The sequence below is a fragment of the Spea bombifrons genome, chromosome 8 (assembly GCF_027358695.1).
Source record: "Spea bombifrons isolate aSpeBom1 chromosome 8, aSpeBom1.2.pri, whole genome shotgun sequence".
Taxonomy (NCBI): Eukaryota; Metazoa; Chordata; class Amphibia; order Anura; family Pelobatidae; genus Spea; species Spea bombifrons.
This window is the reverse complement of record NC_071094.1, coordinates 36,028,520-36,042,693: the sequence shown is the minus strand read 5'-3', so window position 1 is coordinate 36,042,693 and position 14,174 is coordinate 36,028,520. Positions and strand designations below refer to the sequence as shown.

Here is a 14,174-nt window from a genome sequence, read left to right as displayed (position 1 = left end):
CTTCGTAGCCTGCCCTACTTAGGAGCATCTAACAGTTTAGATCTCTTGTGCCATTACAGGAGAAAAACCTCCATCTACATATCAGTCTGATCCCACCCAAAAGGGTAGTCTGGAACCAAAATGGGTAGCAAATTTCCTCTGCACGAGGAAGCCAACAACCCCAAACATCCATTTAGGCCTTCATTGGCCTTGTCAGAGGGGGTACGATTAGTATCCCTCTAGGCAGAAGAGAGCAAGGAAGGAGCTACAGAAACAATTTATACCTTTACTAATTACATTCCAAAAAAAGGGATTCAATGGCAACCTACTCAGGATAGTTAAACAGGTTCTTGAAATAATAAAGTTACATTTTTACAGCCCACAGTTTAGCTAACAAATTGTTTCGTCTAACACCTGCCTCTGGGTCTTGCGCTTATTCCCTAGATCAAATTTATGGTGGCTAAAAAACACAGAGGGAGTTGATGGGGTTTCTTATAGAACATCCCATCACATAATAAAATCTAAGCTAAAAACGGATTTCATGTTTGCTCTGGCGTAGGGGATGTCACTGCCTTGCCTTCTGTATATTCTGCAGTTACAGGATAATTGTGGTGGGTTTTTAAGACAAGAACATCTTCTTTAATTCAGGTTTAAAGCATGTCTGTTAATTTAAGTATAGAGTGCCTGTATATGTGTTTGTACATGTATTTCCTCTCTAAGAACACATTTATGCTTCTAAATATCATTTACCACAAATAATTGAACTGTTTGCTGCTTATTTATCTTCCCAAATTCTCCCTGTTTTATGACTAGTGCAGAGAAATGGAATATAGTGGTAAACGTGAAGTGTTTCTGCTTAAAATATCCCTAGTATAATGAATTTAATGCAGGTTCTAAAATATTGCAAAAATTGGTAAACTGTTTAAAAAGAACTAACTTTAGAATTGTGTTATTGTCTAGCAATTAATGCATTTTAATAAAAAATAGAATGATTTAATGAAGATTATTAGTTTATATGGCAGTCTAGCAAATCCTCCAGATTTCAGGGAATGTATGCAATGAATCGGTCAATATGAACGTACGTGGGGAAAACCAAACCATTTAGTTACCAAGAAGACGTATGCAGCCACATTCATATCAGGTAAATCATTTTCCTATTTTCCTGCACATTTCTTTTTACAATTACTATCACATTCAATTAATGACAATACATGGTATCTACAATGACTTTCACGGTTTACAAATGTTATTTAATAAATAAATATACATATATATATATATATATATATATTTCCCAATAATCTTTTTGCCTTTCGTATCTTACTGTCCCAAAAGTCTCTCTTTGCCAGAGGCAGAGTTCTAGATTTCAAGTAATCTGTTTTTTTTTTATTGTAGGCTGTTGATCAGAATTAAGAGTTAGCATATGACAGAGCACTTATTAGTTACTGGAGTTAGAAAATGAGACACCTCATTTTCCTCCTTCAGAAAGCAGTAGTAATAGTAGTAGTAGTAGTAATAGTAATAGTAGTAGTAGTAGTAATAGCATGTGTACATTTCTTACAGATTCCGACATTGAAAATGAATGAAAGTGTCATGGTTGTTGCAGAGTTTTATCTTGTGGGGCTTTCAATGTTTAAAGAAATGGATGTTTGCATATTTATTCTCATATCCAGTGCTTACATCATCACTATCATAGCAAACATTTTCATAATTACCATTATTGCAACTGAAAGTCGTCTTCACAAGCCAATGTACATCTTTATTGGTGGGCTTTCTCTTTTAGAAATCTGGTATCCTACAGTTACCATTCCAAGGCTCTTGTGGGCTCTGCTAACTAAAGAAGAATCAATTTCTCACGCAGCTTGCATAGGACAATTTTTTTTCCATTTTTCATTCGGTGCAATAGAAAATTTCCTCCTGGCTATTATGGCCTATGACCGATACATAGCCATCTGCAATCCTTTAAACTATGTAATTATTATGAACCCCAGCATTTGCATAAAACTTTTAGTGGGATCTTGGGCGCTCGGATTCCTTGTGCTGATTGCTCCGTGTTCTCAAATCTCAAGCCTTACGTTTTGTGGTCATACGAAGATTGATCACTATTATTGTGATTTTGCCCCATTAATAAATCTTTCATGTTCTGATACCTCAAGCATAGAAATGCTGTTTTTTATTTCAGCTTGTTTCATCATATTGGGCTGCTTTCTGTTAATTCTGGTTTCCTACATGTGTATTATTCATACTACAATGAGGTTTCCCACTTCTTTTGGAAGACGGAAGGCATTTTCTACATGTGCAGCTCACTTGATTGTGGTTGCCCTTTTTTATGGTACCACTATCTTCATGTTTATTAGGCCCGCGACTGGTGACTTTTTGCACTTGAATAAAATAATCTCTATTTTCCCATCTGTAGTGACCCCTGTTCTGAATCCTGTAATCTACACCTTAAGGAACCAAGAAGTAAAGGAATCAATAAAGAAAGCTATCCAGAGTGTGAAATGTTGTGCAAATGAATTTACATAACCTACTTATGTATTAATTTAATGTTTGTGGTTTAAAAGTGTCTCTATGAACAAATAATATTAAACAAATGGGTTTAAGATCCATGAAACATGTGAACATCCGCCATGTGACTGTCCTATGAACTCCATAATGGTTTGAATATTTGAACTAACAACATGGATCACTTTTTAATACTATGTTGTCCTACTACCCCTTAGCTGGTAGCTAGTTAACAAAACTGAGTTTACTTTTGTGAATAGTTCTGTAAAACCTATGATGCAGTCAGATAAACTAGGATTACAATATGCATTTACATGTGACACTTTAGAAATAGATACAGTATTAAACATCTCTATACAGAGAGCTTATATTTAAACCTAACAGTAAAAATACAGCTGTGAAATTCAATTGTGTATCTAGAGGCAAAACTGAGGAGCCTCACTTGTCCGCTTCAGACACTAAAATGGCTTCTCTAACTGAAGTAAAACTTTATGTTGTTCAATAATAAACTGCAAACTTTATTTAAAAAGGCAGGACACTTCTTGTGTCATTCCTGTGAGGAGCTAAACTGCAATTACAACAAACAGCCACCAGGGGTGCTAGCATATAATAGACAGCACAAATACTTTGGCACTTTCTTCTTTCACAATCAATGTCACTGTGTAAAAATGAGTGTGTAGTGTGACACAACATGTTTTAAATATATTATATGATCTTAGAGCCCAGTGTTACAATGAGTATTTGGGCTCCTCTTGTATTTTCTAAAGGTTTAAGTTATCACAATATAATGGTGCGACATGATGGATAAACATCTGCCTGTATTTCTCAGCATTGAGATTATTAATTCTAAACAAATCCCCAACTCCATTTGCAGAAATGCAGCCCCAAACTTTCAGACAACCCTCACCATGCTTCATTGTGTCTGGCAAACACTCACTCTCGTACCAATCTCCAGCCTTTTCACAAACAAACTGTCATCTGCTACAGCCAACTATTTCAAATGTTTACTTATCAGTCCGCAGCACCTGCTGTACCCCAGTACCTGTGTTTTAGTGAATAGTTGTGTCACTTGGCCTTATGTCCACATCAGAGGTATGGCTTTTTGGCCACACGTCCTCCATGAAGACTTAATCTGACCAGACTTCTCCGGACAGTAGAGGGATATACCAAGGTCCCACTGTTTTCTGAAAGATACACAAGTTTGTTCTACGGCATTGAATTCTTGTCTGCACTCATAGATTCAATATGTTGAGATAAGTAGACTTAGAATTTACAATTTTCCTGAATGAATGTAGGTCTATAGTTTTTTTCATGGTTCAACGGGGTACGAGACTTGAATTTTCCATATACAGATGAAGAGAACAGATTGGGAATAAAAAGTTTTGTTTCCTCAGAGGATTGGCTAAAGATGGTTATCATAACCTTAGCCTTTTCTCCACTGAACATGGACCTTAACAGAACGGATGGTACATCCATTTAACAGACATACAGAAGATATATTTATAGCTATATTTAAAGACAAACCACGCTAATACAAAGATTATTTTACTACTCAGAATAAATGTTATGCATGTCTTATAAGAAGAATCCTAAATAAATAATATTGAGTAGGTCAATAGTTGTGTAGATCAAAATTGGAGTACTAAAATGAAAAAAAAATGCCTTTTTAATGTATAAACCTGACAATGAAGAGAGTCAGCATATTAAATGTTAATATGTGTTGCAAGTATCTTGTTGATACGGTTGTATCAATTCCCTGTTTACTAAGAAAAACGAACTATAATTATGCAGAAGGGATTAATTAATATTTCTTAAACTTCAAGTCAAGTATTACAAATGTAAAAGAAGGGTCCATTTACCGATTATTTAAACCCAAACAAGGACATCTGGGTCTCTCTTGAAGCAATCATGTGTAAGCATCCTTTGGATGTGGAGCAATTTTAGCTGATCTGAATTAAGACATCAAAACTGTATTTTTACCTTAAAGACTCACACACCGACGGGCACTCATTAACTATTAATAAAAGTCTGTTTCTGGATCATAAGCTCTTTTGAGTAGGGTCCTCAATTGTTATATGATGAGTACTCGTTTTGTCCTGTTTACCCATTGTACAGCTTCGCCGAACCTGACGCTATGAACCTCAATAAAAAATAATACTATTACTACTAATTATAATAATAAGAAATAATCTCTTAGTACCTATCCACCCTCATTTTTGTGCCTGTTGGATGCAGTACATTTTTGGAGTGAGATCATTTTTCTTTCTTGTGATGAATAAACCGTATATAACAACGAAAAGACCAGGCTGCAGCTTTACATTAAAGTAAGTGAAAGCCGTTGTCTATTAACTATGTTCCAAAAAAATATTTATTAAATAAAATGAAAATATTTATATTTATTATATGATCTTCCAAAAAAAAAAAAGCTTTGAAGTATGAACCGCAACTTTTCAAAAAAAAAAAAACGATGATGAAATTTTCTCATAAAAATATAAAGATAATGGGATGTTTTGTTTCTTGTGTAAAATTTAGATGGAAGGGGGTTGGGGATTTAGTGAGCATCTATCTGTTTATAAGCAGTTTAATGATGCTGTTTCATCAAGTCTTCTTGATTTAACATTTTTAGAGTTTAAGAGAGTTCTACTAATTACCACAAAGTACCCAAAGTATATCTATATAGAGCATATCTATATCGTTCTAAAGAGCCAGTGCTCCATAATAAAATTATGTGATTTACTTTACTGAGAAGATGGTAGATAAGTGGAACAACCTCCCGGCAGAAGTGGTAGACTTAGGGAATTTAAATATGGGATAGCCGTAAAGCTTGTTAAAGTCTGCACGTTCTTTCCTGGTGGTGCTTATCTGGTGTCAAGTTCTATATTTTTATGCCTTTAATTAATAAGTACATTTTTTTTTATTAAAAACCAAAATCAGTGATTTATTTTTTCTAATATTTGTTTTTCTTGCAGAACGAAATTGAAAACAATGAACAGAAAAAATGACACTATTGTTACGGAATTTGTTCTTGTAGGTTTTTCTGTCATACGTGAATTCAAGCTGTGTATATTTCTTTTAGTATCTATTGTTTATGTTGTGACAATAATGGCTAACGTTTTCATCATCGTCATTGTGACAAAGGAACAATGTCTGCACAAAGCTATGTACATCTTTATCGGTGGACTGTCCTTCCTAGAGATCTGGTATCCATCAGTTACAGTCCCGAGACTCTTGTGGGCTCTGCTCACTAAATGTGAATCTATTTCTTTGGCGGGTTGCATGACCCAGTTCTATTTTCATTTTACATTCGGCGCTACCGAAAATTTCCTCCTAGTCGTTATGGCCTATGATCGATACGTAGCCATATGCAATCCTCTTCAATATGTCGTTATCATGAGTCCTAAGACTTGCTATAAACTATTATTAGGCTCCTGGGTGCTTGGATTTCTTATGGTCATCGTTCCGTGTTCTCAGATCTCCAACCTGCCATTTTGTGGTCGTAATATTGACCACTATTACTGTGATTTTGCCCCATTGCTGAAGCTATCTTGTTCTGATACGTCAAACATTAAAAAATTGGTTTTCGTAACAGCTTGTTTTGTGATATTAGGCTGCCTTTTGCTAATTATTGCTTCTTATGTATGTATTATTCGCACCGCAATCCATTTTCCAAGTTCTTTTGGGAAAAGCAAAGCATTTTCGACCTGTGCATCCCATCTGATTGTTGTTTCTCTTTTTTATGGCACCACCATCTTCATGTTTCTAAGGCCAAACTCTGAGGACTTTTTGCACCTGAATAAAGTCATCTCAATCGTCCCATCCGTAATAACCCCTCTTCTCAACCCAGTTATTTACACGCTAAGGAACCAAGAGGTAAAGGTTGCTGTAATTAAAACACTCCAGAAGATTAAGTGTTTGGAGAATGAGAGGAGAGCGTCATCGGGTTACTTCTAAATACTCTTTTCTCTCCATCTTTGGTTTAACATTATGTTTGATGACCGTGTGAACTTTGTTTGAAACATGACGTTCCAAGCAAGTGCCCATCCTTAAACACGCCAAAAGGTCACACAAGATCTTTTCTATACCATTCTGTTACTCTTTAAAGGATGACTCTCGGCTCTCCCGGCTCATGAGTCGCCCCCGTATCACTGTGGACCCGTGTCGGACAACCTCGTTTTTGAACTCTGATGCCGTAAAATAGTAAAGGATGGGATCTAAGCAGCAGTTAAAACTTGCAAGGCAAATAGAAAAAGGGTGGAAAGTGAGAATGACTTTGTGTACAGTGCAGTTTTTGATGACGTTCAGATTGATCAGCATATAAAAGAAGAAGTTGATGTGGTACGGGGCGAAACAAACGAAGAATAAAGCAGCACACGTCACAACCAATCGAAGAGCTTTCCTTTTCTCGTTCATATTTTGGAAGTGCAAAATCTTATTTGTGAGTTGAGCTCTTGTTTTAAGAGTGCAGAACGCGATAACGGTTACCGGAATAATAAATCCAGCTAACTCTGCAACCGTTAGCATGCACAAGGCCGGGACAACGCTTAATGTTTTCATTCCCAGGTCAGCAAAGCAGGCTGTGCTTGTATTGTTTAACCCGGAGCTTCTAAGCAACGGGAACGGCAAACAAGAAAGTCCCACCACTATCCATACCACAAAACTTATCGTGATGTCATATCTGCGTTTCCAGTCTTTGGCTCTGAAAGGGTTTGTGGTGAACACGTAACGTTGGACGCTAATAAGCATCAGAAATATTATGCTGGCGTACATGTTAAGATATTTAAGATAGAAGCACATTAGGCACAAGAAGTTTTTGAAAGGCCAGGTATGGTTTGTGTAGTAATAAATCCGTAGCGGTAAAGACAACACGTGAGCGAGATCCGCCAGGGAGAGGTTTATCATGAAGATGATGGCTTTGTTCTTCTTACTGGTTAAACTACATAAGACCCAACACGCCACGCTGTTAGCCAGAAGTCCAGGTATGAAAATGATGATGTACGTGCTGGAGTACAGAGTGTATTGGAAGTCAGACACGTGGCTGCAGTTTTGAAGAGTTGCCATTTTGCATTTTCTTATCTGATTCTTGCTGGGCCTTTTTGGTAGGACATGGGTTTCTACAGGGTAAGAAACAAGAGAGTAAATTAAAACTGTGGATTCCTCATAACGTAACCAATGCTACTTACCACAGCTATATCCAGAGTTGGCCTTACCATATTGTTGGCATAGGTGGTTGCTTACTTAAATGCTAAGGAATCAAGAGGAAGGGCCTCACTATGTGGCACTTTAAGGCCTTTGGCCGTTAAACGATGTACATGCGACTGCTGTCTGGATATGCGAAGCCACAAGTCATGGTTTTATACTGGTGACAAGCTGGTGGCCACACACTGCAGGACCTGATCAGCAGCTGGAGCAATAAAGGTAAGTATGAGGCCTTCCAGCCATCTGCCCACCAGATTTTTCCTAGCGTGCCAGTATGGGCCTGCCAAAAAATAAATGTGGCATATTTACGGTATGATTATATTGTTCAAAAAATTAAATGTTTGCAAGTTAAAAGAAGATCATCAGGTTCTTCTAAATGAAACAATATTTCCTTTCCATCTTCTATGTGACATAATATTTGGAAATGAGCGGGGTATCAAAGGTTCAATCAAATAACTTTTCTGTTATGTTATGTTAATTGATGACATCACACAGGCCTTGTTATATTGTTGACCTGAACTTGTACAACTCCCAAGCAGCTTATTAAAATACACATATTTCAACAGAGGCATTTCAACAATCTTGCCGTATATTATATATGTACAAAGCTTGCAATACACTTTTGGATATCTTGGCAGAGACATGTGAAGGATTGAAGGTACATGACATCACTTTGTAACATGGTTACATGGGCTGGGTGGATGAATGTTGTCCCTTTTTGCTTATCGTAAACATCTGTGGCTTGCTGTCACTTTCTTCTCACTATAACGTTAGTGAATCTAGAACTTACAGGAAACGTATACTCTCCGTGTACTACAAGCATTTCACGTGTGGTTTAGAAACTACGTTTCTGCTTTTGGACATCCTCAAGCTGCGATAAAAGCATAGCACACATCAACAGGATTTAGGTGAGACGTTTGGTGAAGATACAGTGTGATTTTACTGATCTAAATCAGGGTTGATTTTAAACTGAAAGTTGCTGCAAATATTAAAAGTATCTTTAAATATATAAATAACGAGAGGAACGAATAAGGAACGAGACACGTTTTGGTCTACATTTCAACGCCTGAGATCTTTTCCTCCATGAACAATAAGATCATGATATTGATCATGATCTCCAGATACTTAAATACCATACATTTGCAGTTTTATATATTTATAATATTCTAATCATATAAAGAAGCCCCCTACCTTGTCCTATGCTAAGGCTTTTCTATGAGAAATACCTACTATTGTCTTTCTGATCCTCTACTTGCTCTACATGTACATGGCATGAAAAAAATACCAAATTGTGGAGAGGAAACATCCAATTAAAATTGGGGGGCAAAACTACGAATAAACCCAGAATTTGTATCTGACCCCATCCCCCCCTATTAATATAGATGAAGCACGGACAGAATTCTAATAGCTTTCGCTATCTTTTTAATTATGCTGGTTTTCATTTCACAATTTCTGCCAAACAGTTGTTATTTCTTGGAATTTTGTTATCATCAAGGATGTTTGGTCAGGAAATTTTGCTTACAAATGGATTTGTACTGCTAGTTGCTTGAAATAAGTAACATGATATGTGTTATCAGCATTCTATCGCTTTAAATAGGTTTGTATTAAAAAAAATAACATTTCAAACAAAATTATCTAATTAAAGGGGCCATGATAACATATTTTTTACGAATCACAGATTTTTACTTATTTCCCACAAATTCTTGCTATATGAACCCTGGCTTCACCTCTCTGATTGCCAATATAGTACATACAACACAATCAGAAATAACAGACGTAATTCGTACATTATTAAGTATAATAAAGCATAATATATACCGTATATTTCAAATAGGTTAAAGGATTACGAGTAAGACTCATTTGGAATATGATATGTCAACTTTAAATAACATGTAGGCAGTAACTATGCTTGGTGAACTTTTTAATACGACAGATCAGCTTCTAGGCATGATGTTCCAAGAGAAGACCAGGCGAAATATGCCTTCCCTGGGCTTGTGAACACTGGCCTCAAAAGATGTCACAGTCCTTTATGGCTTGTGGAAATTCGATGAGGACTTATGATGGTTTATCTAGGCTAAATCTTATGTCTAGATGATTATTCATTAAATGAAACACCCAATGCCAAACAAAATGCTGCCCTTGTGATCTGTAGGTGGCATCCCTGAAGAAAATACCTACGGGGCCTTAAAAGGTTGAAACCTAAGGCTGTTCAGTTAGCCAAGTACCAACTTTATGAACCGTATTTGATGTGGCACACGGTACAATTCTATACAGTTAAGAAGTTCTTAGAAGAGGTGCAGTAACAGGTGGCAGGTTACCTTTGTGGTCTAAATATCCTGGAGCGTTGCAACAACTGGCTTAGCTAGGTCTGGTAGGAAGACAGAAGTTGGCCTGGCCGGACTGAACCAGCTAAGTATTTTATGATTTTGGTTTGTGCACTTATATATTAAACTCACAGTTTGAAGTATGTTTTTTTCTGAGTATTATTGCCCTAGGAGAAGGTGCTGTGGATCCTTGGAAGTGACATTTATGGCCCTCGGCTAAAGGGTTTTGTCACAGTAGTTGTAAAAATGTAAGAAATTTTGCACAAAAGGAATAATCATAAAGCTGCATCTACATAAACCGCTGAAAACATAGCTTGGAGACAATTCATTTCCACATAACATGAAAATATGAAGAGATATGAAACACGTAAAGCACCTATGTCATCACTGACCGATATTAGCATGCTACTAACGTCATCATAATGTCTGTCTCGCCAAACGTGTGGTTAAAAGGAAACCAACGATTAGACACAAGCCGCAGGAAGCTTATAAACTGTACGCATCGACACTTTAGCTTTGTTATGGGGATTATTCTGTGTTATTAAATACATTTTTAGGAGATATCACTGTTGTGGCTCAAAATAGGGTCTCTACACGCCACATGTACCCGCAAACCCCGGGATTTACCAGGAGTCTCAGGGTTTTTTACCCAGTCACAGGGTCAGCCGGTAGATTTTCTGGGTTATATAGTCTAGAGCTGACTCCTTTGTATGTGAACTGAATGTATCGGGCCAAACAAATTACATTTTTCCAGATGTATTTCTTTTTGCATTTTTATGTCATATTTTTATGTCATATAAGAACAATAAAGCCTGAAACCTACTCAAGAAAAGACCTATAGCAGCTACCACCCTGCCATAATACCAGCGTGTTCCCCTTTAATGCCCTTATCACCACTTTAAACAGCTTACAGTATATCACAGTTTAAACCCCTCCACGAAAAAACAGACAATTCATGTCTCTACCTTCTGGAAATTCATTGTTTTCCTAAGAAATATAAGGTGCAACTTTAAGGGACCAGTTTTTTGGTGGATCACTAACGCAAAATTATATATTTTTTGATTTTCTATTAATTTAAACCATTCTTTAGACCTATAAAATGTAGGGCTTCTAGGGCTCTACTATTGCATGATATTAACAAGCTGGAATTTCCAATACTTCTCTTGGGTGAATGGACCCCGTTGAGATGACCATGTGCTGATCTCGAGTAAATAATACGCATCCATTCATAACCCCGATGAAGACAAAAGTTGCATGATATGTTAAGAAAAAGCTTCATGTAACTTAGTATAAGTGTATAATATACCTCCACTATCTAAGTGTCCGAAAACGAGAAACATTATGAGTATTATACTTGAGATCTTGCAAAATGCCATTGTTACCAAAGAGGTTACATAGAATTTCAGCACGAGCCCGCAAAATCAATATACATTATTTTAGCAGCATTGCTTACCTCTGATTCTTTCCAACAGTACAGAAACGGACACGACAGAGGTTTCTGTAAAGACGTCCGCAGAAAAGAGGAAGTAGCCGATTCAATAAAAAACAACAGAATATCCACTTGCTATGGTAACCGACAGTAGCCTGAAATATACTGTCGTTATTACCTGCCATGAAAACACCATAACCATACTGCGGGGAGGGGGTGTTACCGTGCGGTCGCACTTCATACATAAAGTACGTGTCTTGTGACATGTACAGTAACACTTTGTGTCTGATGGTTGTATAAAATAAACAGACTACAGCAAAATGACGCATCACACCATTACACCATAAAACTCGCTACAGACTTGCGTGCAGAGAAGTTACGAAACTTCCATTTCAATTGAACAAACCAGAAATTCTGATTGTATTTTAATGTAACTTTAAAGTAACTGCCAAATAAGGTTGGAAAAAATATTATCTTGATAGAACCACAAAATTTAGTAATTTGAATGTAGTTACAAATAATAAAAAAGTAATTACTTGGAGTTATAATCACTTTGGGAAAAGTGTAAGGGGTTTTATATGTATAATATTATCTTGTCATTCAGTCCTACTACTTTATATATTAACTACTTGATTCCCAAGAGTACTAAGAAGATACCACCTAACTATGTTGTTGGTATCAGCTAATGTGTAAGTGAAGGGATGATATCATGGCATGATTCCCCTGAAAAACCGAATGGATCGGACCAAATAAATAACATGATCCAGTAGTCTTTAATGCTCTTCCTTTCAGCACATCATAAGAGAATGGCGTGTAGGTCGCTTAGAACCGTAGTGTGCTATTTGTGTTTTGATGTCTATAAGGCTTATGAAGCCTGAAACCTACTCAAGAGAAGAACTAGAGGATCTGCCATCCTGCTGACAATAAAAACATGACACAAAGTGTGCCCCCCTCTGATGTGCAAACACATGCCTAAATTCACCCACCCCGGATTGTGCCATGGTGTGCCTAAACATGCCACCATACCTGGGACCTTTTAAGCTCCACCTACCCAGAACACCCTCTTGTGGAATGCAGCCAGAGCCGATCTAGTGGCAGTAGGTGGTTTTGCTGACATCACGGGCGGTCCTACTGACATCGGTGGACGGTCCCACTGATTTCGTAGGCATTCCAGCTGATGTCAGTGAGAAAGCCCTCAACATCAGTGGGAAAGGCCACTGACAACACCCTCATTTAAGGGGAAAAATGGGTGTGTGGTAGGACCCCACTACTGCGACCCAGAAGATTCAGGTGTCAACCCAGAGAACGGTGCATCCCCCAGAGTCTCCGGGCAAAACCCAGAGAGTTCCCAGGTATACATGCAACTGATTACATTCTCTGTTTGGCTCTGTGAAAACCTCCATGGTTCTGATGATCTTTTCTGAAGACTGATCTTCAGATATCACACATTTCAACACATTAAAGGATTGAGATAAAGCGGTAATTGTAGGAAAAAGTACACCAACATGATACCATCTTACATGTTTGTCTTTTTCATTTCTGAACAAATGTCCTCCTCGCTCTGGAGGTGGGTGACAGGATGCACCTGCTTTGAAGCGATATAAACGAGTAATAATATAACCATTAGACTTCCTTTTAGAAACAAACTAGCTTGACACATTGTTCTAATGATCCTCTCTTTGTCTTGCCATAACATGCAAAATCTAGGAATAACTCTATACACATATAAATAATGTTTCGTTAAACCCATTTCCCCTTTATGACGCAGGAGAGAGTCCCATCATTGTGAGTTTGAAATGATTTCCATGATGTCATTCATAATGTCATTTATTGAGCAGGGCTTGTTTATTAAGGTGGCTGGTTTTGTGATAGAAGGTACCCCCATATCTTTTCATTCTTAACCCCATTCTTCTTGTTTTAGCTTGGTTTGAGTTTGATCAATTCCTTCAGCTGGAACTAATATAAGAGGATGGTTTAAAGGCACGGTGTCTTGTCCCAAATAACCTCATCAAACCTGAATGCATATTAAATTGAAGTATTTTAATATGCATTTTTGACTATTTTCAAAAAAATCACTTACCTTCTAAAACTGTTGCGGTTCAAGAACAGCAGGGTAAAGTTTCTTATGCTCTCGATGAAGCAAATCACTCTCGGGAAATTACCCCCACAAGGTTATCATGGGGTGTCTTGTTGGACCCCGTAAGTAAGCCAGTGCTGGAGATGTCTGCAGGTGAGTACCTTGCACACACCTGAGCGAGAATTGCATTTGTTGGAAATGAAGGATGGAGAAACATCTGAAATGGAAGAAGAGGGTTCTAATGCATCCCTCTACTGGATGTATGATGTCATCATATGCATTAAAGTGTATTTGAGTGCGGTAGTGTAAGAGGCAAGGCAAAAAGCAAAATGAGAAAAACAAATCCATTCCTGAATTACATTCACAAGTATTTTATAAGTTAAAAAGAATTCTTGTTCATAGCCGGGTACGCATTTTCAATGGTAAGCTCAATTTATGAGCATATCCTAAAGGTTACTTGTTATAACAATTCCAGGATATTGGCTATAACTACTGGGATTAAAAATCTATAATGACTATTTATAGAAGAAATAAACAAGATTAAAATAACTCCGCCTGACCGTCTCTTTCTAGCTCATTTGTTTGCACTTTGTCATAACTTATGATATACTTTATTACGTATTTTGCGTGCATTGTAAACAGATATTCTTTTCCACAAGAAGTA

At 37.2% G+C, this 14,174-nt stretch overlaps 2 protein-coding genes across 2 annotated transcripts; one reads left to right on the top strand and one right to left on the bottom strand.

Moving 5' to 3' along the window:
• Positions 1–3,892: 3,892 nt before the first annotated feature.
• On the top strand, positions 3,893–6,435 carry LOC128503858 (olfactory receptor 6F1-like). Its single transcript, XM_053474052.1, has 2 exons — positions 3,893–3,950; positions 5,561–6,435. Exons 1-2 carry the CDS (start codon positions 3,893–3,895, stop codon positions 6,433–6,435), a joined length of 933 nt encoding a protein of 310 aa, XP_053330027.1.
• On the bottom strand, positions 5,314–11,503 carry P2RY10 (P2Y receptor family member 10). The gene is made up of 2 exons (XM_053473288.1): positions 11,458–11,503; positions 5,314–7,595 (listed from the first exon to the last, which is right to left on the bottom strand). The coding sequence occupies exon 2, from the start codon at positions 7,540–7,542 to the stop codon at positions 6,574–6,576; it is 969 nt and encodes a 322-aa protein (XP_053329263.1). The 5' UTR covers positions 7,543–7,595; positions 11,458–11,503; the 3' UTR covers positions 5,314–6,573.
• Between the last annotated feature and the right edge of the window lie 2,671 nt (positions 11,504–14,174).